The sequence below is a fragment of the Artemia sp. Qi Xiang Cuo genome, chromosome 14 (genome assembly GCF_049724085.1).
Source record: "Artemia sp. Qi Xiang Cuo chromosome 14, ASM4972408v1, whole genome shotgun sequence".
NCBI classification, from domain to species: domain Eukaryota; kingdom Metazoa; phylum Arthropoda; class Branchiopoda; order Anostraca; family Artemiidae; genus Artemia; species Artemia sp. Qi Xiang Cuo.
Genome location: NC_142807.1, coordinates 57,250,727 through 57,276,347, shown reverse-complemented (window position 1 = coordinate 57,276,347; position 25,621 = coordinate 57,250,727). Strand labels below are relative to the sequence as shown.

At 35.1% G+C, this 25,621-nt stretch overlaps 1 protein-coding gene across 2 annotated transcripts in view; it reads left to right on the top strand.

The window, feature by feature from the left end:
• LOC148944683 (uncharacterized) overlaps positions 1–25,621 on the top strand; it is a 75,102-nt gene that overhangs the window by 8,744 nt on the left and 40,737 nt on the right. Inside the window, exons 2-4 of one of the 2 annotated variants that reach the window (XR_016142870.1) lie at positions 2,181–2,980; positions 10,610–10,844; positions 21,894–22,555. Coding sequence is in view for 1 of the 2 variants with exons in the window: in XM_089100475.1 (XP_088956601.1) it covers positions 2,507–2,980; positions 10,610–10,844; positions 21,894–22,042 (858 nt within the window). In the remaining variant the exon portion in view is untranslated. Of the gene's footprint in view, positions 1–2,180; positions 2,981–10,609; positions 10,845–21,893; positions 23,470–25,621 lie in introns of those variants that run through there. The other variant, XM_089100475.1, reaches the window with a different exon arrangement.

The following is a 25,621-nucleotide window of genomic DNA, read 5'->3' as shown; positions in this document are numbered from 1 at the left end:
TAGTGCCATTGCACTGCCTATGAAAAGGAACTAGAACTTTCAATTTCTAATAATTTGAGTCCACTCCAATATTTTTACAACCACTTCTTCCATAAAAACCTTATATGCCCCCAGAGCATAAGTTAAAACCCACCACGCGGGCTCTGGGGGGGGGGGGTATATTGACCCCAAAGTTTTGGTTGGACTATTTCAAACAAACTGGCAATCTCAAAATTTTTATTTGATGCATTTGGGGAAAAGAAAGTGTGTGTGGGTGGGAGGGGGGGTGGTTTAGATCCCCTCTGATCCCTTTTTACTCAGAAAAAGGTAAATAGAACTTTCAATTTCCAATCAAATGAGCCACCTTTGAAGTTTTTACGACCACCCCGTACATAAATTCATCTATGCTCCTGGGGCAAAACTTAAAACACTTGCCCCCAAGCTCTGGGAGTTTGTTTCAACCCTGGAGTTTTTGTTATGTGATGTTTGTACTATTTTTAACAAAATGACTATCTCAAAATTTTTATTGGATGGGTTTGGGGGGAAAAGGACGTGGGGGGGGGGGGCTAGGTTCCCTCGGATCTCTTGTGACTCTTAGCAAGTGAACTTAAACTTTAAGTTTCCAATCAAATGAGCCCCCTCTGAAGTTTATTTGATCATCCCTTCCATAAGAACCATATATCTATATATGTCCCCAGGGCATAACTTTGCCTCTTGACCCTGGGGTTTTTGTTGACCAGGAGCTTTTTTCTGATGTGTGAACTACTTTTAACAAAATGGCTATCTCAAATTTTTATCGGATGCATTTGGGAAAAAAAGGTTTGGGAGCCTAGTTGTCCTTTGATCACTTTAGGCTCTCTAAAAGGCATCAGATATTCCAATTTCCAATCGAATGAGCCCCCTGTGAAGTTTATACGACCACCCCTTCCATATGAATTGCCTCTGGAAAAAAAAAACATCAGAGCCGCATGGCCTTTGCTATAGGCGATGCTATAGTGTTGCCTCTGATCATTGTCAAAAAAATCTTTGAGTTTTAATGCATTAAATAATTTTTTCTACTGATTACCATCAGTTGAAAATTTGGTACTTTAGAAAATGAATGAAAATGATGCTTATAAGTCAATTTAATTTTCTGCTTAAAGTTAAAGGTTTGCCCACTAGAAGGTCTCGTGCAAAGCTCTCCATATCTTTAACGATAAATTTGTTTGGTTCTTCTCTTTCTTAAGCTTGGGGTCAGACCAAGGCCGTACCCAGGATTTTTTTTTTAAAGGAGGTTTTACTCGAAAATAATTTTTTTGGGGGGTTTGACACATAAAGAACGAAAAAAAAGCATGCAAACTTTGTTTATGTCCATTTTTGTTATGTTTTTACGAGTTTTATATTTTGCATAATTTTGGTAATTTCCTCTAAAGTCACACTGGTCAGCCCTTTCCCTAAATTTCTCTTTTTTTTTCTTTTCAACAGTTCTGTTTTACATAACTGTCTACAAATTTCTATTGAATACTTTGTACTCGCCTACACTACTGTCCTGATGGTGTCAAAAATGAAAAGAAAAAAAAAAGATTTACAGTTAGCTAAGTTTACCATTACCAGAAAAATCTAAAGAAAGTAAGAGAAATTTCCTGAATAATTTAGAAAATGATAAATCCTCAAATAAAACATATTCACTGTGTTTGACAGAATTTTACTTTTTGCTTTGAGAACTATTAAAAAAATATTCTAACAAAGATTTTAACACAAAAAGAAATCTAAATAATACAAAAATGTTAATTTTGAATAGCTCATTAAATTTGTGAAGGACTGTAATAAATCTTCAAATCTCCACTTGAAGACGAAAAATATGTTTAATCCCAATATTCCTCATTCGTCAATAAATAAATAAAGAAATTCTTCTTTGGCTAAAAATCCTTTGTAATCCACCTCTCCCACCCTGCCAGAATTTTTTTTAGCTGGAACCCCGGGATAAAATCACGCGCTAGTCACACTACATCAGACGGGTAAAAGCATGCTTGGAGAGATACGGATTAGGTCAGATAGAAAGATTACGACCAAATCTCTATTCTCTTAATATATTTTATAGCTCTATAAAAGTGTTACAAGTAGTATAATTTAGCTGCTTTTGAAATCATTTCTATACACAATTGTTCACAGGAAAGCTATCATTAGTTATCATTCAATCTTATTTTTTTGTTTATTTGCAGATATGAGTGCCAATTCTTTCATGAACGTTTTCGCCAATTTGAATAAGATAGAGAGTCCTCCGATTATCATTGACTGCAATGGAGGTCAAGTGGAATCCAAGAAGATTCTTTTGTCAGAAGAGTCTCGGGTCCTTGGAGAGCCAGTCACAAAGCATATTATAGAAATATTCATATCCATTATACTGGTCCTTGTGTAATTTACGTAAAGCAGAGCAACAACACTCGGAGAGAGTAATGAAGTCAGGAACACTAAAATCAGATACAAAATCTGGGCTTTTAATTCCCCGACTGATGTGATCACCTAAATAATCCAAAGCTCTTTCTCTATGACGTTGATTTTCAAAAGTAGAAAAAATACTTCCAAGGCCTTCCAAACTCATATACATAGGCCTCGTAAGAAAATTCTGAATGACAGTCTCGGCTATTTCCTCCTTGATCCCTGGAAACTTATACTTCTCAACAATGTACGCAAAATGTTCCCTATTCAACGTTTTGTAGTCAGGAACAGCGCCTTACTTATAAAATCCCATAATCTTGTTCATAGTCTCAAAATCTACATCATCTGCTTGAACAGAATGAGTATGCTTCTCAAGCATGTCAGATTCGAGCATGACCTGAAACACATCGCTTATAGCTATCAAAAGAATTTTCTTGGCTTCCACTTGACCTCCATTGCATTCAATGATAATCGGAGTCCTCCGATGAAGTTGGAGACTTTGTTTGAAGAAGTTGGAGACAGATTTGAATATGAATCGAGCTCTTTTCAGTTAATTCTTCAAAAGAGGTCTGATGGGGTATCGGTAAGTTTATTATTGTTAGTCTTATGTTGGTAGTTCGCCAATAAGGTGCAGTAACCTTTGGCTGTAGTGCAGTACCAATGAGAGCGAAAAATTCGTCATAGTTGCTATCCTTTTTCCTTGATGGCTGGTTTTGTGGGAAATTAAATAAGATTTTCCACCTTTTTCTCGTATCTCGCATCAAATTTGTTTTGACTCATGCCTGGTTTTTGTTTTGCGAAACTGAAAATACTTGCCAAGTGCAGTGACTCCAAGCTTCTGGCAAACTAAATTCCTACTTTTTATCAAATAATATAATAACAAGGCTAGAAAAACCGTGAGTATCATGGCTGCACTCACTCATTTTTAAATTATTTTTTTTTTGGGGGGGGGGGGTCGTGGGGTTTTTTTAGGGAATTTGGGGTTGAAATTTTAAAGTCAGATAGTGTTGGGCGATAATTTGATTAAACGATGTATCGATATTTTTACTTTCGATATATCGATTTCGATATTTCAGATCAGTTTTTGCTCAGGTTAACTCTTAATTTTGCCGAATTTCGATAACAAAAATTGTAATTAAAGAGGTTTTTGCACAAATTTTTCTAAACTATAATAAAATACAAAAAAATGCGATTATATGAATCAATATCACAAAAACCCAGATTTGAAATTACTGGAGCTACTAAAATAAACTACTGGCTATTTTTGGTTATCCAAAATCAGTAACATCTCAATACTTTCCCTTGAGAATTGGTTCTGCCCTTCAGTGATACAAAAAAAAAGAAATATGTTTCAAGTGAAAGCAAGGAGCAACGTTAAAACTTAAGAGAACAGAAACTAATCCGTGTATGAGTGGGTAGCCCTTCCTCAATACTTCGCTATTCACGCCAAAGTTTTTTGTATTTAAAAAGAAGTTCTTGCTCTAATTAAACTGCCCATGTCTTTCAGTTTTTCTTAACAAATTGGGACGAAAGTCAAAAGTTAGTGTAAAGAGCGAGGCATTGAAGAGGGGACATCCCGCTTCATATACAGGAAAATTTATATCCGTTTTAAGTTTGAGTGTTGATCCTTACTCTTAGTTGATTTTTTTTCTGATCGTTTTTCAAATAATAGTTGAAAATCTGCCTCTTCCCTCTATGGAAAATCCCATCCCCACGAAAACTACTGGAAAGTTCCCCCCGCGTAAGAACCTTCTTCCCCCAGAAAATTCCATCCCTGCTTTAAATTCCCGCCAGAAAATTTCTTGTGGACAATACCACCTGGAAAATTCTTTTAGCCTATTTGAAAAAAGACTTTTTTTCTAGTCGTTTTTCAAATCATATCGGAAATCCTCCATCTGTGGAAAATTTTTCCTAGGAACTTTCCCCTCCCAATGTCCCAATGAGAAGTTTTTCTCCCCTGGAAAACTCCCACATTGAGAATTTCTCCCGCGGAAAATCCCCTTCCCACGGAAAATATCTCAAATAATTTTAACCCCTTTGAAAATTATATTCGGGTGCTTTTAAATAAAAAGAACTCCGTATAGGAATTCTTATAAATTCCCTAGTCTAAAGTTTACCTTTAAAACTTCCCATCCCGAGACTTCCCTCCCCACGGAAAATGCTCCCCTTGGAAAATTCCCCCCCCCCCAAAAAAAAACGCAAATCTGCCTTTTCCCTACATGGAAAATACAACCCCCACAAAAATTCCTCATTGGAAAGTTTTTTCCGCGTAAGATCTCCCTTCCCCCACAAAGTTCCATCCCTGTCGAAAATTTCCCTCAAAAAAATTTTTTGCGGGCAATTCTGCCTGGAAAATTCTTTTTAGTCTACTTTCATTTAAAAAAAAATTGTTTTTTTTTTATTTCTAATCGTTTTTCAAACCATGCCAGAAATCTTCCCTCTGTGGAAAATTTGTCCTGTAAATTCTCCCATGGAAAGTTCTCCAATGGAGAATTTTCTCCTGCGGAAAAATCCCCCAAAATTGCTCCCCTCCCCCCCCCCCTCGAAAATTTTTCTCGTGCAATTTCTCCTGAATGTATCCACATGTAAAATTGAATTGGCGAAGATGTCTCCAAAAATGTCTGTTTTCCCAATAATAAACACTATATGTAATTACTAGGCAATTTTCATAACTTACAACCCTTTCCCATGGCCTGTCTGGGGTCATGTCTTCCCCAGAGGAATAATCATTAGACTTTTCAACTATACTGATCAAAATGGCTATCTCAAAATTTTGATCGGATGGCTTGAGAAAAAAGGAGCATGGGAGGCAGGGGAGAGGCGTTTTGTTGCCCTCAATTTTTTTTTTTTGGTCACAAAAGGAGGAACTAGAACCTTAATTTCCGTTCGAATAGTTTTTCCAGATAGAAGCTAGAAACAATTATAATAGGGTTTTGTGATATGCTAATTTTCATCGTACAATTTTCATTAAAATTCCTTGACTTTTTAGGGGTGTTTCCGCCATTTCTGGAAGATCTTGCAACTTTTGTAGGCTCGTAGCTTTTGCTGGGTACATTAAACTGGATGAATTTTATATATCTGGAATCAGCATAAAAAGTTAATCCTTTTGATGTATCTATGTTATCAAAATTCCGTGTTTTAGAGTTTCAGTTGCTATTGGGCCCAGTCGCTCCCTACTTACAGTTCAGTACCACGAACTGTTTAATTAGCTGATCAGGCTTAAAATCCTCTCTCAGAAGGTTCTCTGGTGGTGGATATAGACATTAATTTTATGATTACTTCACATAGGTATTTCTGTGGGCCATATTACGAGACTTTTACGACTTGATTAGATCAGTTTCTCTTGCAACTAAAAATTGTTTACTCAAAATCTGGAGAGCTGTGACAAATGCGGCTGCTAGTGAAGCCTACCTTGTATTGACTAGTGAAATTTAGTCATGTGATCCCCAAAAAACGGCTAGATTCTGTAGTGGCTGAATCACAGGAACTTTCACGGCACTTGCATGTGTTGATACATATTCCAGCAAGGCTGAATCCATATAAGAAACATACAATTTCGTGAACCGTTGATCGAAGTATGTGGCAATTGTGACGAGTGTGATCTGAACAAGGCCTACAAGCCTAGAAGGCATTTTATGTAGTTAAGCCTTTCGGAGGTGTTCAGCAACATTTGAGAGTCTACACTCACTAAACGTTGTTTAGGTTTTAGAACAGGTCATGTCAATGGCTACAGCTATCAATGCTTTGTATCAGCATGTATGAATCAATAGATTGAAGATATTATTCTTCTTCTTCTCGGCCATTTGTGAAACAACCTTCTGTGTTAGATTTCTTCTACTGGATGTCCACCAGTAGACACCAGAAAACGCTGAAAATACTCAAATATTCTTTCCGATGTTGATATCTAATATTGTCCAACACTAGTCAGATATAAATTCAGGATATTCATGCATCCGAATTTTTCAGCCAAGTCTTCTTTATGGGAAAGGACCGTGGATCTATTTAGGAAATGAATAAGAGTTTGGTTCCTATGAGTACAAGTTATATTAAGTTATTAAGATAAGATAAGATTTTATTCATTATCAATACATATACAATATTACACTGTGCTAGTCCCCCCAAAGGCTCCTTGGCCTGTAATTAGGAGAGGTATATACGGATCACAAACTCAGAGAACAATAGCCAATTACTTACTGAGATAAAAAAGAAGAAAAAAAACAAATCAAACATCAATAAAACATAATTCATTTCTCTGCTTATTATTCTCAAATCAAAAAGGTGATCTTCATACCCTTCTGCAATCTACTAGTCACAATCAGATTATACAGAAAAAAAAGAAAAGAAACAGAAAAAACAATTAAATGAAAAACTATTGCCAACCATTCAAAACAAAAGTAAGCCACGAGAAAGGCTGCGCATAAGGCACAAAAAACAAACACTTATGCTCACAGTCACAGAAAGAAGAGTAAAAGGAGAAGGAAAGAAAATATAAATAAATAAAAACTATAAAGTAAATTGTATTCAGGAAAGATTAAAAATTTAGTCAGGAAAAAGTAAAGAAAATTAATCACATAGAAAAGAAAAAATTTACTAGTCTATTGAAGGTGCCAAACAAGTGGTATTCTTAAACCAAATCGGGAAGGGTGCTCCATGTCAAATGACGTGCAACAAAAGGATTAAAATCAGATCTTATTGTTGGTGTACACAGAATTTGGATATTTAGAGAACTACGGAGCTGATAATTTGACCGATCAGATACAAAAGAAGACGTAAATCCAAGGGACTTAGGAATATCACCATGGAGCTGAAGAAAAGCGAAAGACGCACAGGAAAGAATATAAATTTTTTTAATATCAAGTAGCAGTTTAGTTGCCAAACGATTTACATCCTGGATAAGATTTATAGCTTTATCGTAAGTATTCGAAAGGGGTTTGAGAAAAGAAGAGAAAGTAGACATCCATATGACTGGGCAATCGGAAACATGAGAATGAATTAAGCTATGAAATAGGATTTTTAGAATTGGTCCTGGAAAAATATGTTTGAATTTTCTTAGAATACCGAGGTTTCTGCATACCTTCACTTTAACCAAATCAATATGGCGTTTAAAAGATAAATTTTCATCTAGGAGAATACCTAGGAAACGGACATAGCCCTCCTTTGGTCTACTAATAAAGCCTTTGGATATATAAATTTCAGACAGTTGAGGAAAAGCCTGAGATATACGAGAAAAAATTAGTTTTAGAAACATTTAAGGTAAGAGAGTTAGCATCAAACCAAATTGAAACTCTCGAAGAGGTCCACTATTATACATGCTATATAATGCTATTATGTGCTATGCTATATATATGTTTTATATATAAGCGGCTTGGTGCTGCGGTGAGTTGTTTGTAGTAGTAGTAGTAGCTATATATATATATATATATATATATATATATATATATATATATATATATATATATATATATATATATATATATATATATATATATATATATATATATATATATATATATATATATATATATATATATATATATATATATATATATATATATATATATGTTATATTAAGGAATGATGCTAACTTAAGTTGACATAATTGGGAAACCTTTGGTGTTTTATTAAAAAATTCCGTGTTCATAAGGATTTGCTGCCAAAGCATATTGTGTCTTGCAGCTTTGACTTATGAACATCTCGTAACTGAAATGGCATTTGTTGAACTTGTTTGTCGAACGGTTTGTTCAATTGAACTGTCATTCGTTGGATGTGAAGGAAGATTTGTTTTGTGAGGACTAATTAGCGACAGTACTAAGAAGATTGAGAAACAACAAGGCTCCAGGTGCTGATAGTGTGGTTAATAATTTTCTTAAGTATGGTGGCTCTGAGATTAGAAATAAGTTACTGAAGATTATGAATATGATTTTTGAAAAAGGGGAAGTACCTAACGAGGAAAACCTTAATTAAGCCACTTTATAAGAAAGGTGATAGGAGTGAGTGTGGTAATTATCGAGGCAATAGTCTGGTCTCTGTAGGTCGCAAATTACTTAGCTATATGATACTTTTTAGACCGAGAGATGCTGTAGACAAATAGACGAACAGTGCGGTTTTAGAAAAGGTAGAGGATGTGTCTACCAAATGTTCACTCTTAGGTTAATATTTGAGAAGTGCCTGTGTTTTAAAAAACCTTTGGTCCTCAGTTTCATATATTATGAGCAAGCGTTTGATTCAGCTGATAGAAAAGTTTTAGCAAAGGTGTTATCCTTGTATAGTATACCAGACAAATACATTAAAGTGATTAGTGCTGTGTACGAGAATAACACTGCTACGGTTAAAGTAGGAAATGAGGTCAGAAGCTGGTTTTGTATTAAATAAGGAGTTAAGCAGGGTTGTTTTCTATCCTATTTTATATAGATTATTTTGATGGACTTTGTCTTAAGGAGCACAGGAAAGGAAATGGGAGACCACGAAATAAAATGGGGAGGAAAAAGTCTGCTGGACTTAGATTATGCTGATGATTTAAGCATCCTAAATGAAAGTATGAGTAAAAAGAATTAACTTTTAGAGGTTTTGCGAGTTCAGGGTGCTAAAATTGGTTTGAACTTTAATGTTAAGAAGACTAAGTCACTAAGGCTTGGAATAAGTGAAGATGAAAAGGCGACGTTGGGTAACGAAAAGATTGATCAGGTGGGCAGCTTTACTTACCTTAGTAGCATTATTAGTAAAGACGATGGGGGCAGTGAAGATGTTAAAAGTAGAATAGCCAAGGCTCAGGGTGTTTTTTTACAGTTAAAAAAAGGTTTGAAGAATAGGCAGAGCAGTCTGCAAACCAAGATTAGAATATTAGAAGCTACAGTGATGACAGTGGTCAAATATAGCTCTGAAGCATGGGTGCTCCGAAAAGCAGATGAAAACCTGCTAGATGTTTTCCAGAGAAATTGCTTACGGATTGTTCTGGTTACCCGACTGACTGACCGTATTTCAAACAGTAGGCTCTATGAAAAATGTGGTTCAATACCGCTTTCTAGGGCGATAATGAAAGAAAGGTTGAAGTGGCTAGTGTACGTTGCGCGGATGAAGGATGACAGATTGCCAAATATTGTCCTTTTCTGTAAACCGCCTAGGGCTAAACGAAAAGCAGGTCGTCCTCGTCTGGGAGGACGTCATAAAGAAAGATTTGAAGGAAATGGGAACTTCCTGGGAGGGGGTAAAAAGGGAGTCTTTGAATAGATTGGGATGGAGGAGGGGTATGCGTAGCTCTGTTGGCCTCAGGCGGCTTAGTGCTGCGGTGAGTTGTTTATTAATAGTAGTAGTAGTTTGTCGAATAATCTAGTTAAGTGGGAGATTTTGAAATTAGAAAGCAAATAGTGAAAGCAAAGTGTATGTAGACAAATGATGTTGCTTTGCTTTAAAGTAGTTTTTTATACCATAAATAACTATTAAGGAATTTTATAATTTAATTATAACTACTAATAATTATAAAATAAATAACTACTGTAAATTTTATAGTCATAGATAGAAGTAAAGCAAGAAGTTGAGCTTGTTAGATGATAAAAATATGAGAGTTGCTTACAAAAAGAGCGTAGATATAAAATTAGCCTTCAAATGAGCCCTTAAACATTTCTCTACGATTTTTAAGTTCCCAACTAGTGGTGAAGAAAAAAAATATAGAAGACAGGTCACTGCTTCCCATGAGAAAGGTCTATTTTCCTTGTTGCTCAAGAGGGGGATCTGTAATTCCTCTAAACGAAGTTTTTAGCTAAGGTGACACCGATGAAGTAGCTTTTGGGCTATCTCTATTAAGCTTTTGGAAGTTTTAGATGCCCGGGGGCATATAAGGATTAAATGGAAAAGGTGATGATATAAACTTCGGAGGGGGCTCATTTTATTGGAAATCAGAAATTCCAGTGCCCTTTTTGAGAGTCAAAATGATTGGAGGGTAACTAGTCCTATATTAGTGTTAACTTTTGGAAGTACTTAGGATTTGGCATTGAGGCTAACTCCTCACAGCTTTATTGACCTAGCTTAAGTGCAAAACTTAAAAAAAAACACCGTCTTTAAAGCAAATGTTTCCCCTAGTCAGTTTCATTAGGATGCTGATCGTCCAGAACTAGAGTTATGAAATATATTTTCTCCTACAAGTATGATAACATGGTTGTCCCGTTATTTTATTGGTGTTTCATAATTCGAATATAGCCTCGCATCTCGATTTCAGATCAATCTCGACCAGCACCTGAATCACAAGCTTGAAAATGTTGGCTTTTCTTTATCCCTGGAAAGTCGGAACCAGGTTCAAATAGAAGACAAAAATGGTAAACCTCCTCGAAAGAAAGAAAGTGTAGATACTAGTCAGAGTAACTCAAATCCTTCGTATGGCTTACGCCCCTCAACCTCACTGCCTATGCTCACTAATGGCCCCAGTAATTACCCTTCTTATCTCAACTCCCCGAGTAAGTACCTATGCTGATTGTCGTCGTGACTTTCTTTGTATAATTCGAGTCTCTTTTTACTCAAGGGTAAAAAAAAAAAAAAGACTGTGAAGATTAGTGGATTGAGTAATTTTCTATGCCTATATGTGAGTGTGCCATCTAATGTTCTTGGGTATATTTTAGATCTTAAATGCTTTAATAAAAAATCTTAAACACTCAAAGACAAGTTTGGTCCCAAAAATGGCTTGAAACGTTATCTTTGCTCATCATAAAATCATAGTGTTATGTTCGTCCTTTTATATTGGGCACATTGTTATATTAGGAAAATCACTTAAAGACCATGAAATTTGTATTAGTTTATTCAGCATTTGAAATAGCATTTTTACAAAAAAAAGGATAACAACAGAGAAGGGCCCTCCCCTCTTGGGGAAGAAGTTTTGAACAAGAAGTGCTGCTTGATTCGCTAATTTTGCAGGGTGTTAAGCAAGAGTCTGGATCTGATCTCCAATCAACAATCCTGCAAGTTTTCGTAACCAAAATGAACCTGACAGAAATTAATGTTGCCCAAATTAGGAATATCTACAGATTCAAAATATCTCCTGCTTTAACCGATGCCTCCCTAAACGACAAAGTCCCTTCTGTTTTAGTTAAATTTGTGAACAGTGATATAGTGAAGAAAGTCTTCAAAGCAAAAGCCTGGTTAGCTTCAAGTGGAATTTTACTATCGGAAGCATTGACAAAGAGGTGACGTGAGATACTATGTGCCGCTACGGACAAATTTGGACATACAAACGTCTGGACTGATCGTGGACAAATTTTGGCAAGGCCTAACGCTGAAAGTGTCACTAGAAAAATTCATACTCTAGCCGAGTGTGTTAAAAAATAAGTTGTTTTTTTTTCATATGTTTAGTATCTTGCAGTATTGCAGTATTGGTATGATTGTTTTGATTTTAATTATTTATTTACTTTTTGCTTTTATTTATAGCCTCTTTGTTATTTTTTTATTTATTTTATTTTGTGTGTGTGTTGCGGTGCAGGTTTGATACATAGTCTCCTTAAATTATATGAATTTTTCTAACTCAGGCTTTGGGGATTTTTACTCCCTTGATGGGCGTTTACTTCAGTTACAAAGAAACCCCTTAGATGTTTTGAGTATTATTAATAATTCTGTTGGTCAAATTAAAAGAAATTCCCTAGATACCTCCCAATCAATTAATAGTAAGTATGTCTCTGATTTAAGGTGGGCTACTAGACGAGATGATCATTTTTCGGTACTTCAACTCAATACTCAGGGTCTTTGCTCATCGATTGATCAGTTGAGGCAGATAGTTTCTGATGGGTGACCCGATGTTATCGGATTATGTGAGACTTTTCTTAATTCTAGCAATGAAATGCTTTTAGATATACCCGGTTATAAAATGGAGCGACTAAATCGCAGAAGGATGGCAAAGGGGGGACTAGTAATGTATTTTCTTATATTTTTCCCTATATTGTTCGAAACGATATGTCAAGGAATGATGAAGGGGTTTTTTAATCCCAGTTTATTGAAATCAATTCAAAAAATAAGGTTTTGATAATTGGTAATGTTTATATATCTCCCAGTGAATCTGTCTCTTCTTTTCTTCAGGTCCTTGATGAGGTCTTGGATTTAATAGGCAGACGTCCATGTGAACTTGTAATAATGGGAGACTTTAACTTAACTCTAATTGACATGGCTTCCTCTACTACGATGGATTTTCTCTCAGATATGCTCACTGCTGGGGTTCTACCAACAACCTGTATTCCAACACGTGTAACTGATACGTCAGCGTCTTTAATTGATGACATTTTTTCGTCTCTTACTTTGGTTCAGAATTCTGTTGTATTGAGTAAGATTTCAGACCATTTTCCTGTATTGTCCATTTTTATTCTTGAAAATAAATTGGGTAGGGACACACCATCATCTGCTTCAGCTTCTTTTAGGTTTGGTTTGAATGAATTGACTTACCTTAAATTCCATTTAGCTGAGAAGACATGGAATATTTTTGGTGACGATAATGATTTTGTTTAAAGTTTGACTATTTTTATGAGTCAGTGAAGGAGTCTATTTTAGACGTATGTGCTCTGTCCTCCTCTACTTCAAAGTCAAAAACATCTATTCCTCTTAACCCATGGATGACCCCTGGACTTCTAAAGAGTTGGAGAAGAAAAAATAATCTCCGGAAAGTTTTTAAGTCAACAAAGCCATCTTTGAATGCTGCACGTCTTCAGCAATTCAAACTCTACAGGAATGTTTTCAATTCTTTATGCCGGAAGGCTAAATTCCTTTATTATTCCTAAAAATTCTCGGATTGTGGGAAAGATATCCTAAAAATTTTGCAAGTGATTAATACTGTCCTCAAACGTTCTTCTCCGGCTCCTTCTATCCCTCCAAGTATTGTAGTTGGTGATGTGGTTGTTGATGGTATTCCATCTGTTCAAGAAGCATTTACATCATATTTGGTCAATATTTGGAAAACCACTGCTTCTTCAATCAGGTCTTCATAGTTACAGCCAGATTACAAAATATATCCCATGTTACGTTGTTTTAGAATAATGGCGCCGTATCCGGCTTTTTAGGCTAGATCAGCCGCGACTATAATTTGGTTAAAGGGTTTTTTGCTACCTGGCCATAATTGTAGTCCGGGTATTTTCGGCTCATAACTTTTGACTCCAATTATTTATCCATTCACAAAGCTTATAAATCTTTCTTTTGAACATGGGATTTTCCCCAGTTCTCTTAAGCGAGCTAGAGTAATTGTTTTATATAAAGATGGACCAAGAAGTGACCCAGCCATTTATCGTCCTATATCTTTGCTGTCTGTTTTTAGCAAAATTTTTGGAAAGGCCCTGCTTTCCCGTCTACTTGCTTTTATATACGCTAAAATATTTTTCTATTACTTTCAGTTTGGCTTCCAAGCTAAACATTCTATCGAGGATGTATGGGTAAGTCTTTGAAATTTTCCCCACACCGCGTTTGACTCTTGTTTGAATCCTGCAGCTATATTCCTAGATGTCCGTAAGGCTTTTGACTCTTTAACTCATGAGATTCTGCTGTATAAGCTATCACACAATGGTGTAAGAGGACAGGCTCGTGCTTGGTTTGATTCCTATTTGTCAGGTAGAACTATCTCCGTAGATTCCCTTTCCCACTTTTTGTCTGAAGTTGAGTTTGGTGTTCCTCAAGATTCTTTCTTGGACTGTTTCTTTTTTTGGTTTATGTTAATGACCTTATAGTTGCGGTTAAGAATCAAAAACCTACAGTGTGCTGTCGCCTATGTCATACTGAATCTTTCAATGCCAAAAAAAATCCATCGTTTTCGCAGAATGTGGACACTCTCGTTGCTTTCGCTGATGACATTACCATTGGTACTGTAGTAAGAACTGAGTCTGAGATGCTTCGCAAATTATTTGACTTTTTTGAGAGAGTCGTTGTTTGGTTTGTTTCAAAATAACATTAACAAAATGTTTCTAAGTAAAGTTTTTTTATTTTTTACCGTATATATCTTGCGTGCCCTGAGTTATCTAATATCCAGCTTTCAAGGGGCTCTCTCAGTAGACCTAAGGAACGATATGTCCGATTTCTCGGTATTCTTCTCGATGAAAACCTTTCAAGCATCATATTGGACTAATTAATATGAAGATCTCAAGGAGTCTTGGAATTTTGAGGAAGCTAAAACACATTTTTCCTGGATCAGTTTTAAAAATTCTGTTCCATTGCTTAGTTCAGTCCTACGTCTCTTATTGCACTACAATATGGATGTCAAATTTCTTTTCTTTTTTGAAACCAGTTTCTAAGTTATACGATAAGGCGAGACGGCTTATACAGGAAACAAAGTGTACTACAACTTGCCCAACTTGTCTAGTACTTGATTTACTGTCTCTCTACATTCTTTCATACGCGTGATTAATTTTGCGTCAACGTCCTGGTAATTGTCATACAGTCTATCAGGATGCTCCTTCTTTCGTCCCTGAGAGGTCCATACATCATCTTCGCAATTGTAGGACTATTAATATTTTATTAACTCAATCAGTTAGGTCTGAGATTAATCCATTAACTGCTTGTCATATCGTTTGGAATAGCCTACCTGAGTCAGCTCAAGAATGTCACTCGTTTGGTACTTTCAAAAGAATCTTAATAAATTTTGTAAGGTCTTGATGTTTCATGTTTAATTATATTTTTGTTAATTTTATTATTATTATTTGGGAGGGGGGGGGGTGACACGAGCCTGGGTTGGAAACATTTGTTGTGAGGGGTACTGAGTTTCTCTAATATTTTTTCTGGTTTGGTTTCAAATATATATTTAGATTTTGGTTTAATTTATTGGATTGTCCTACATCTTTTTTTTTGTTTTTATTTTTGTTTGGGGGGGGGGGGGGTCTCATAAAATCGCTTTTTGTTTGGGTTTAAATGCAATGCATTATATTGAAAATATATATTTTTTTTTTTTGTATTTATGCCATTTCTGTTTTTCCCCTGTTTTTTTCCTGGCCATAGAACCTTACGAGGGGTTCTATATTGATGTGTTTTTGTCGTAAATTGGTTGGTTGAATAAAATGATTGATTGATTGATCATAGGGTGATCCACGCGGAATAAATTGATTGCTTGTTAGTCCCCTTCTTAGTTTTTGATTTTTGGATATTTTTTTTTTGCTTTTTTATTTTTATGTGGATCATTGTATTTTATGATTTTTTTTTTATTTATTGATTTTTTTTATTTTTTTTCTTGTGTTGAGTCTCAAATGTGTGAATGTATGATGTTTAAAAATGTTTTTTTTTTTATGTATTTGTTTCATTTTTGTTTCTCCCCTGTTTTTTTACTGGCCATAGAGCCTTACGGGGGAGTTTATATTGAAGTGTATTTTGTTGAGTTTATTGATTGAATAAATTGATTGATTGATTGATTGATGTGCTGCGAGACTGACGTTGTTGACGAGCTTAAACTTGACAAATTGCTAGAATTTTGGTTGTCTGCCAAGCCAAGACGGTTGGCCTTTTAATTCAAGTTAGTTTTTTTCATTCTGACTCTTTTTATATATACTAATTGAAATTCTAAATTTCTTACTTTGGCTTAAATAAATCATAATGTCATCATACCTCTCCTCATCAATTGCTTTATTCCACAAGAAAAGAGCAAAATCGTTCAGTATCAGAGGATAGTATAGCCTATTAAAGATGTGCCTTTCGGGGCGGATTGGGCTCAATTAATTCAGGAAAACCATTGGAGTTCCTATGATAGCGATTCGGTATTAACACAAAGCACAAGAAGTTAAACTCAAGTTTTTTTTCTAATTATTTACAAAATAAAAAAAAGTCGGTAGAAATGGCCAGCCAGTCGGTAAAATCTATTGGCTCCCCCCCCCCAAACATTTTGGCTGGTAACGCCCCTGGTCTTCAACATACGAAAGCTGTTTTGTGGTAGAAAACAAGTCAGACTACAAGTCATCCTGTTTGTTTTGTCATCCTTGTGGCAGGAAAGGGAATAAGAAGAGTAAGAAACGGAAGCTGTTGAGAATTCAGACAGAAACTAGACAACAGAATATAAAGGCACATGCTGAAACTCTGTGGCAAATAGATCCAGAGTTGCTACTCAGATGTTGCAGCCAAAGCCAGGTCAGCATTGAAGCCATGTACCATCGAAAGTGTATGCTACAGTTCCTCAAACGGAAGCCTAAGATAGAAGAGTTTCATGTTAAGGAAACCATAGCAGGTGAGCTCACTGAAGAACTCCACCCTGGCTTCATGAAGGGCAAATTATATACAACAAGTCAGATCAAGAGCAGACTTGCAGAACTTGCGAGTCCATTTATTCCACCGAAAGAAAGACTTGAAGTGCTTGCTTCCAACAGAGAACTCCTTTAAGTATCATATAAAATATGCCCTTTTGCAGTGGTGTGTCTTTGTATAAGCCAATATTCCTAAGCCATTTATGCATAATCCACTAGATTTTGGCTGGGCTTTCAGTGAGTCTGAAGGAGTGGTGGTTCCTGTAACCACCACTTGGCTACAGTGGCCTTCCTCAGTGATGTCTGTGAAAACTTACTGCTCTTGTAAAAATGGCTGCAAGGCCAACTGTCCTTGCTTGGCAGTGAAAGACTGTGATCTGCTTTGTGCCTGCACGGGAAGCTGCCTCATAAATTCTGATTAAGAATGATTGTTCTTTTTTATTTCACATATTAAATAGCTGAGCTTAAATGATTTACATCTCCTAAGCAGAAAGAGATCAATGTAGTCACAGGTGTAGTTTCAGAAAAATATTGGGCGGCGAACTTAAGAATTTCGGCATATTTATGGTGGAAAGTTTTGAATTATTCACTGAAAAGAGTATTTTCTTACATTTGCCTCTTAGCAACCTATTTTAGCCTGCAAATAATCTTAAAAAGTAATCTTATGCCATGAAGCAGCTAAGATTATTAGTTTAGCCTCAGTCATTTTCCTTTAAATGTATATATATATATATATATATATATATATATATATATATATATATATATATATATATATAAATATATTATAAAATTAACCTGAGAGGGCTCAAAGATAAGGTACAAAAGCTAAGCTTCATGAATATTTTTTTTTTTTTAAATACGCGTATAAAAAGTTGAGCTCAAGTAAGCTCAGAGATCCAGGAACCTGGTAGATTTGTGATCAGCGTTTTTAATCTGTCACGAAATATTATCATTATCTCATCTATCATTATACTTTGTTGGGTGTAATTTTTTTTTTTTAATGTTAATTTTTTTTGTTAATTTTTTATGATAATTTTATAATAATGTTAATTGTATAATGTAATAATATATAAAAATTATAATAATGTTAATTTTTTTTTGTTAATTTTTCATCAGTTAAAGGAAAAAATTAAGAATTTACTCCTGTTACCTCATTAAAAAATGAAATATTTGAAATTTGAGGGTCTTGCCGGTGCCGGCCGATATGGGTCCCGACAGATTCGTGATCAGCAGGGTCAAATTGACCAGAATACGTTCTCCAACAATTTTTACCATTTACAACAGGGGGGGGGGGTTAGTTTTTGGCGCCTGGCGCCCAGACCACTAGTGGCCATAACATTCTTTTATAAATTTTCATTGACTACAACTAAGTATATGCTAAATTTCAAGGCTGATCATAATGCTTTTGTGCAGAAGCTAAGCAGGGTCAAAAATGGAATACGTCTCCTAAAATTTGTCCCATTTGTCCTCTGGGCTTAAAGTACTTAACAACTTGTCAGTCCACACCTTTGTATTTAGTTGTTGGTTGTAAATACTCAGCATTAAGGAATGCTGCTGAGTTTGCAATTTTGACTTTAATTGTTTCTTTGTCTAATCAGTATGCAGCTTGGGCTTAGCATGCTTTGGCACTGTCAGGATGTGTCTTGATTTCTACCCGTGTTTTTCATGAGGCAGTTTTTTCCTTGAATGATGAAACCCCTGAATAATGGTAGTTTAAACAAGTTGCACCATATCAACTCTGTTGATCCAGTGCTTAATCATGTATAACAATTTTTCTGAAATTATTCTGGTTTTCAGGGCCGTATCCAGGATTTTTGTTCAGGGGTGTTTTTACTAATTTTTTACTTTTTGGGGGGAGGGGTTACTAATTTTTTACTCAGTTTTTGACTAATTTTACTGATTTTTACCTAGGTTTTACTATTTTTCGACTTATTTTCGAGTCGGTCAAAAATTTCGGGGGGGGGGGGTTCCAACCCGGTAACCCCCCCCCCCCCCCCTGGATACGGCCTTGCTGGTTTTAGTAGTAAGCAACATTTATCTTACTTTTTCTACATAAATGTATGTCAGAAAAATGTATCTTTTTCTTAATTTTTGGCACTACCCCTAAAGTTGCACTGGCTGCCCCCACCCACTAGAGTTTTTTTTTTACTTGTCTGCAATTCTTATTTTTATTGCTGTCAAAAAGTTTTTAGTGCAATACTTTATACGGACCTTTGCTCCTGCCCTGACCGTTTCAAAAATGAAACAAAGAATATTTATTATTAACTAGGTTTACCACTTGCCAGAAAATAAGTGAAAAAAAAAGTAAGAGAAATTGCCTGAATCAGAAAAAAAAAACATAAATACACACAGGAAGAAGATTCACTGTGTTTGACATAATTTTACTTATTGTTTTCAGAACTCTAGAAAATACACTCTAACAAAGATTCTAACGCATGAGAAGAAATCTAAATAATACAAAAAAGGTTAATTTTGAATAGCTTATTAAGTTCATGAAGGACAATAAATTAGAAGATTAGAAATTAGTTGAAATGCAAATATTCCTTAATGTTCAATAAATACAGTTCTTCTTTGGCTATAAAATAATCTATCTAATATTTATTCTGCCCTTAAAAATTGATAGTTTTCGTCACCCAGCCGTCTCGTCCTACTAAAATTTTTTTTAGCTGGAACCCCAGGATAATTTCATACTCAGGTCACTACATCATTGAGATAAAGGCAGACTTGAAGAATTGTCCATTTAAGAAATTATAGCCTAGTAAACAACACAGCATTTGCATGGGATTCTGATTAATGGATACTACTTCTGGGCTGGGTCTGTTTTGACGGGCGTTTTTGGGCTGAAAAACCTCTTCCTTGCTAATTTATCTGCTATGGGTTGCCTCCCCGTAGTAGTAAAATGGCTATCCCAAAATTTGGATTGGATGTGTTTTGGGAACTGGTGGGCATGGGAGGAGGGGCTAGTTGCCCTCCAATTACTTTAGACTAATGAAAAGGGCTCTAGCCCTTTCAATTTCCAATCGAATGAGCTCTTTTTCAAGGTTTCTGTGGCAAAAAATGACCATCTCAAAATTTCTGTTAGATCTATTTTAGGAAAATACAAAATGCATATGAAAATAGTGTCATTGCACTGCCTATGAAAAGGAACTAGAACCTTCAATTTCTAATTATCTGAGTCCACTCCAAGATTTATACAACCACTTCTACCAAAAAAACCTTATATGCCCCCCGGGCATACGTAAAAACCCCCCACTTGGGCACTGGGGTGTGGGATATTGACTTCAAAGTTTTCGTATCTGATTGTTGGACTATTTCAAACAAACTGGCAATCTCAAAATTTTTATTTGATGCATTTGGGGAAAAGAAAGTGTGTGTGTGGGGGGGGAGGAAGGGGGTGGTTTAGATCCCCTCTGATCCCTTTTTACTCAGAAAAAGGTAAATAGAACTTTCAATTTCCAATCAAATGAGCCACCTTTGAAGTTTTTACGACCACCCCATACATAAATTCATCTATGCTCCTGGGGCAAAACTTAAAACACTTGCCCCCAAGCTCTGGGAGTTTGTGTCAACCCTGGAGTTTTTGTTATGTGATGTTCGAACTATTTTTAACAAAATGACTATCTCAAAATTTTTATTGGATGGGTTTGGGGGGAAAAGGGCGTGGGGGGGGGCTAGTTGCCCTCAGATCTCTTTTGACTCTTAAAAAGTGAACTAGAACTTTCAGTTTCCAATCAAATGAGCCCTCTCTGAAGTTTATTTGACCATCCCTTCCATAAGAACCATATATCTATATATGTCCCCAGGGCATAACTTTGCCTCTTGGCCCTGGGGGGTTTTGTTGACCAGGAGCTTTTTTCTGATCTGTGAACTACTTTTAACCAAATGGCTATATCTCAAATTTTTATCGGATGCACTTGGGAAAAAAAGGTTTGGAGCCTAGTTGTCCTTTGATCACTTTAGGCTCTCAAAAAGGCATCAGATATTCCAATTTCCTATCGAATGAGCCCCCTCTGAAGTTTATACGACCACCCCTTCCATATGAATTGCCTCTGGAAAAAAAAAAAACATTAGAGCCGCATGGCCGTTGCTATAGGCGATGCTATAGTGTTGCCTCTGATCATTGTCAAAAAAATCTTTGAGTTTTAATGCATTAAATAATTTTTTCTACTGATTACCATCAGTTGAAAATTTGGTACTTTAGAAAATGAATGAAAATGATGCTTATAAGTCAATTTAATTTTCTGCTTAAAGTTAAAGGTTTGCCCACTAGAAGGTCTATTGCAAAGCTCTCCATATCTTTAACCATAAATTTGTTTGGTTCTTCACTTTCTTAAGCTTGGGGTCAGACCAAGGCCGTACCCAGGATTTTTTTAAAAGGAGGTTTTACTCGAAAATAATTTTTTTTTTTTTTGGTGGGGGGGGGGGGGGTTGACACATAAAGAACGAAAAAAAAGCATGCAAACTTTGTTTATGTCCATTTTTGTTATGTTTTTACGAGTTTTACATTTTGCATAATTTTGGTAATTTCCTCTAAAGTCACACTGGTCAGCCCTTTCCCTAAATTTCTCTTTTTTTTTCTTTTCAACAGTTCTGTTTTACATAACTGTCTACAAATTTCTATTGAATACTTTGTACTCGCCTACACTACTGTCCTGATGGTGTCAAAAATGAAAAGAAAAAAAAAGATTTACAGTTAGCTAAGTTTACCATTACCAGAAAAATCTAAAGAAAGTAAGAGAAATTTCCTGAATAATTTAGAAAATGATAAATCCTCAAATAAAACATATTCACTGTGTTTGACAGAATTTTACTTTTTGCTTTGAGAACTATTAAAAAAATATTCTAACTAAGATTTTAACACAAAAAGAAATCTAAATAATACAAAAAAGTTAATTTTGAATAGCCCATTAAATTTGTGAAGGACTGTAATAAATCTTCAAATCTCCCCTTGAAGACGAAAAATATGTTTAATCCCAATATTCCTCATTCGTCAATAAATAAATAAAGCAATTCTTCTTTGGCTAAAAATCCTTTGTAATCCACCTCTCCCACCCTGCCAGAATTTTTTTTAGCTGGAACCCCGGGATAAAATCACGCGCTAGTCACACTACATCAGACGGGTAAAAGCATGCTTGGAGAGATACGGATTAGGTCAGATAGAAAGATTACGACCAAATCTCTATTCTCTTAATATATTTTATAGCTCTATAAAAGTGTTATAAGTAGTAATTTAGCTGCTTTTGAAATCCTTTCTATATACAATTGTTCACAGGAAAGCTATCATTAGTTATCATTCAATCTTATTTTTTTGTTTATTTGCAGATATGAGTGCCAATTCTTTCATGAACGTTTTCGCCAATTTGAATAAGATAGAGAGGCCTCCGATTATCATTGAATGCAATGGAGGTCAAGTGGAAGCCAAGAAGATTCTTTTGTCAGCTATAAGTGATGTGTTTCAGGTCATGCTCTAATCTGACATGCTTGAGAAGCATACTCATTCTGTTCAAGCAGATGATGTAGATTTTGAGACTATGAACAAGATTATTAGATTTTATAAGTAAGGCGCTGTTCCTGACTACAAAACGTTGAATAGGGAACATTTTGCGTACATTGTTGAGAAGTATAAGTTTCCAGGGATCAAGGAGGAAATAGCCGAGACTGTCATTCAGAATTTTCTTACGAGGCCTATGTATATGAGTTTGGAAGGCCTTGAAAGTATTTTTTCTACTTTTGAAAATCAACGTCACAGAGAAAGAGCTTTAGATTATTTAGGTGATCACATCAGTCGGGGAATTAAAAGCCCAGATTTTGTATCTGATTTTAGTGTTCCTGACTTCATTACTCTCTCCGAGCGTTGTTGCTCTGCTTTACGTAAATTACACAAGGACCAGTATTATGGATATGAATCTTTCTATAATATGCTTTGTGACTGGCTCTCCAAGGACCCGAAGGAAAGATCAATTGAAGTCTTAGGAATGTTGAATGTATGTGACCTTTCTGAAATTTCAGAAGAAATAGGCAATCATTTGAAATGTCAATTCAATTTATTTGAAATGCTGGCTCTTTGTACGAAAAAGTAAACTTGATGGAAACTATTGATAGTTATTGCTCACAGATTGTAAATTTGAGTTTTTGTGTTTCAGTTGAAAATAAAAAGGCACAGGTGATTTTACACCTTTGAGAACTTCTTCCATGATTGTTTACTTATTTATTGATTATTTATCCACTATTCATTTTGAATTTAGCCTGCATTTAGTCTCATATCCAAAACTACCGAGCCCTTTCTTATATTTTTCCAATTAAGATCATAACAGCTCAATGGTTAAAAGCTATTTATGGTTTTATTCGGTGTTTTGGACAGCCACCATTATTTTTACCACTGAGCTGTATGAGCTGAAAAACGCAATGTTGTAATTCTTTCGGCTATTTTGAAATCATGAAAATTTGCAATAGGCTGCAACATTTTTGTCAGTGTTGCTAAGTTGAATCTTAAAAATAATTAAAAGAAACTAATTAATTAAGTTTGATAATGCTTTTTGTCCATAAGACTTCAAACCCTAACAATCTGTTGATTTCCAAAGACAAGTACGTACACCTTCAAAGGACCTATTTAAGCTCTTTGGTCTCATTTGTTCTTAACTAATTTTTGGCTGATCTTTCTTCCACGTCTCTTATTTAATTTGGTGTCACTTACTACAAAAAAAGACATTAGGGGATTATTTATTAAATTATAAATTCATTTTCTCATTAAATTTAAGTTCATTTTAAATTCATATCTGTTTATTTAAGTCTCGACTAAGCTAGGTCGAACATTCATATTAGATTTTCAGTATCCTTGGTAATTCTATTTCAAAATTATAAGGATTTTGTCAGTTTTGTTAAGTGAACCTTGAAAATAATTAAGAGAAACTAATCAATACAGTTCGATAATACTTTTTGTCCCTAAGAATTTAATCCCTAAAAATCTTTTGATTGCCAAAGACCAGTACGTGTACCTTCTAAGGAATGCTAGATCTGTTTAAGCTGTTTAGTTTCATTTGTTTTTAGCTATTTTTTGGCTGATGTTTCACCCACCTTTCTTTTTTAATTTGGTGTTAGTTACTACAAAACATTGCACAAGGAGATTATTTAGTAAATTTCAAACTCAAAAATGTTTCCTAACTTTTAACACATATTTGGTTGTTTAATTTTTTACTCAGCTAATTCAAACATTCATATTTGATTTTCAGTATCATTGGTAATTAATTTTTGTATATTTACATAAAAATTCCTTAAATTAAAGGCTTATACTTTTGCTTGTCATACGGAAGTATTCAATTTTAACATTTTTGAAGCATGATTATGTCAATAACGTATATTTGTATTACATATATTATGGGGTTCACCCTAATCAATACTTCACTCTTTACGTTAAATTTAAATTTTGTTCCAGTTCTTTAAGAATGACTCTTAATCACAAGGTCGTTAACTAGAATAAATAGCTTTGATGAAAGTACAAAAAAAAATTTAGCGTAAAGAGCGAGGTAATGAGCAGGGGGTGAACCCAATCATTTACGTATTAATTTCGGTTCGTTTTAAATTTTGGTGTTGCTCCTTACTTTCAGTTGAAAAAATTGTTTTTTTTATTATTTAATTTCTGATCTTTTTTAAAATAATACTGGGAAATCCGGCGTCCCCTTCTTAGTGATATCCCTTCCTCCACGAAGACTTCCTACATGAAAAGATTCTCCCTCGTAACACCCGACACACCCCCATCCCCACCCCCCAACTACCCAAAAAAATCCCCCCTGAAGACTTCTGTATACTTCCCAATAACCAATACTATATGTAAACATTGGGCAAAGTTCATAGCTAGCAGACCTTCCCCCGGGGACTGTGGGGGGATTGAGTCATCCTCAAAGACATATTTACTGTATTTTTTTACCATGCTGAATAAAATGGCTATCTCAAAATTTTGGTCGGATGACTTTGGGAAAAACGTGAGCGTGGGAGGGGGCCTAGTTGCTTTCCATTTTTTGGTCACTTAAAAAGGGAACTAGAACATTTAATTTTCCTGAGCCTTCCTGCGATATTCTAGGACCACTGGTTTGATGCGATCACCATTGGGAAAAGAAACAAATAAACACGCATCCGTGATCTTTCTTCTGGCAAAAAATACAAAATTCTACAATTTTCCTGATAGGAGGAAGTTGAAACTTCTGTAATAGGGTTCTCTGATACGCTGAATCTGATGGTGGGATTTTCATTAAGGTTCTATGACTTTTAGGGGGTGTGTCCCTCTTTTTTCGAAAGAAGACAAATTTTCTCAGGCGCGTAACTTTTGATGGTTATAACTAAACTTGATGAAACTTATATATTTGAAATCAGTATAAAAATCTTATTCTTTCGATGTATCTATTGGTACTATATGCTACATATAGTACCTATATGCGATGCGATGTATAGTACCTACATACGATGTATCTATATGCTACAAATAAGCTGTTTACTATACTATAAAACATCCCAAGTAAGCTTTGAATACAAAAAAAATTATTGACTTGTGTAACAAAAGCTAGCATCATTTATCAATTGTTTTCAGTTAATTTCGTTGAAACCTTCCAGCGTATTCCTAATAATCGTTACTTGTCAAAGTGTGGTGTAAGAAAATGAGAATCAATGGAAATTGACATCAGAGTCCTTTCCTCTAACTTCCAGGTTCTATTTTGATACTATAGGATATTAACAATATATTTCTATGAATCATGGGCTAAAGACGGTTAATCTGGCGAAGGTTTATTTAATAGGTAGATGTAACGAGTTATTAAATAAAAAAAAACAAGTTTTTTTCAACTGAAAGTATGGACCAATATTAAAACTTAAAACGAAGTGAAATTATTACATATATGAGGGGGTTTGACCCGTAGTCAATACCTTGCTCTTTGCGCTAAAGGTCGGATTTGGTTCCAATTTTTTAAGAATGGCCTGAATCACAAAGGCCGTTTAATTAGAATAGTTAGCTCTTTTGAAAGAACTTTAACAAACTTTCGCGTAATGAGTGAGGTATTGAC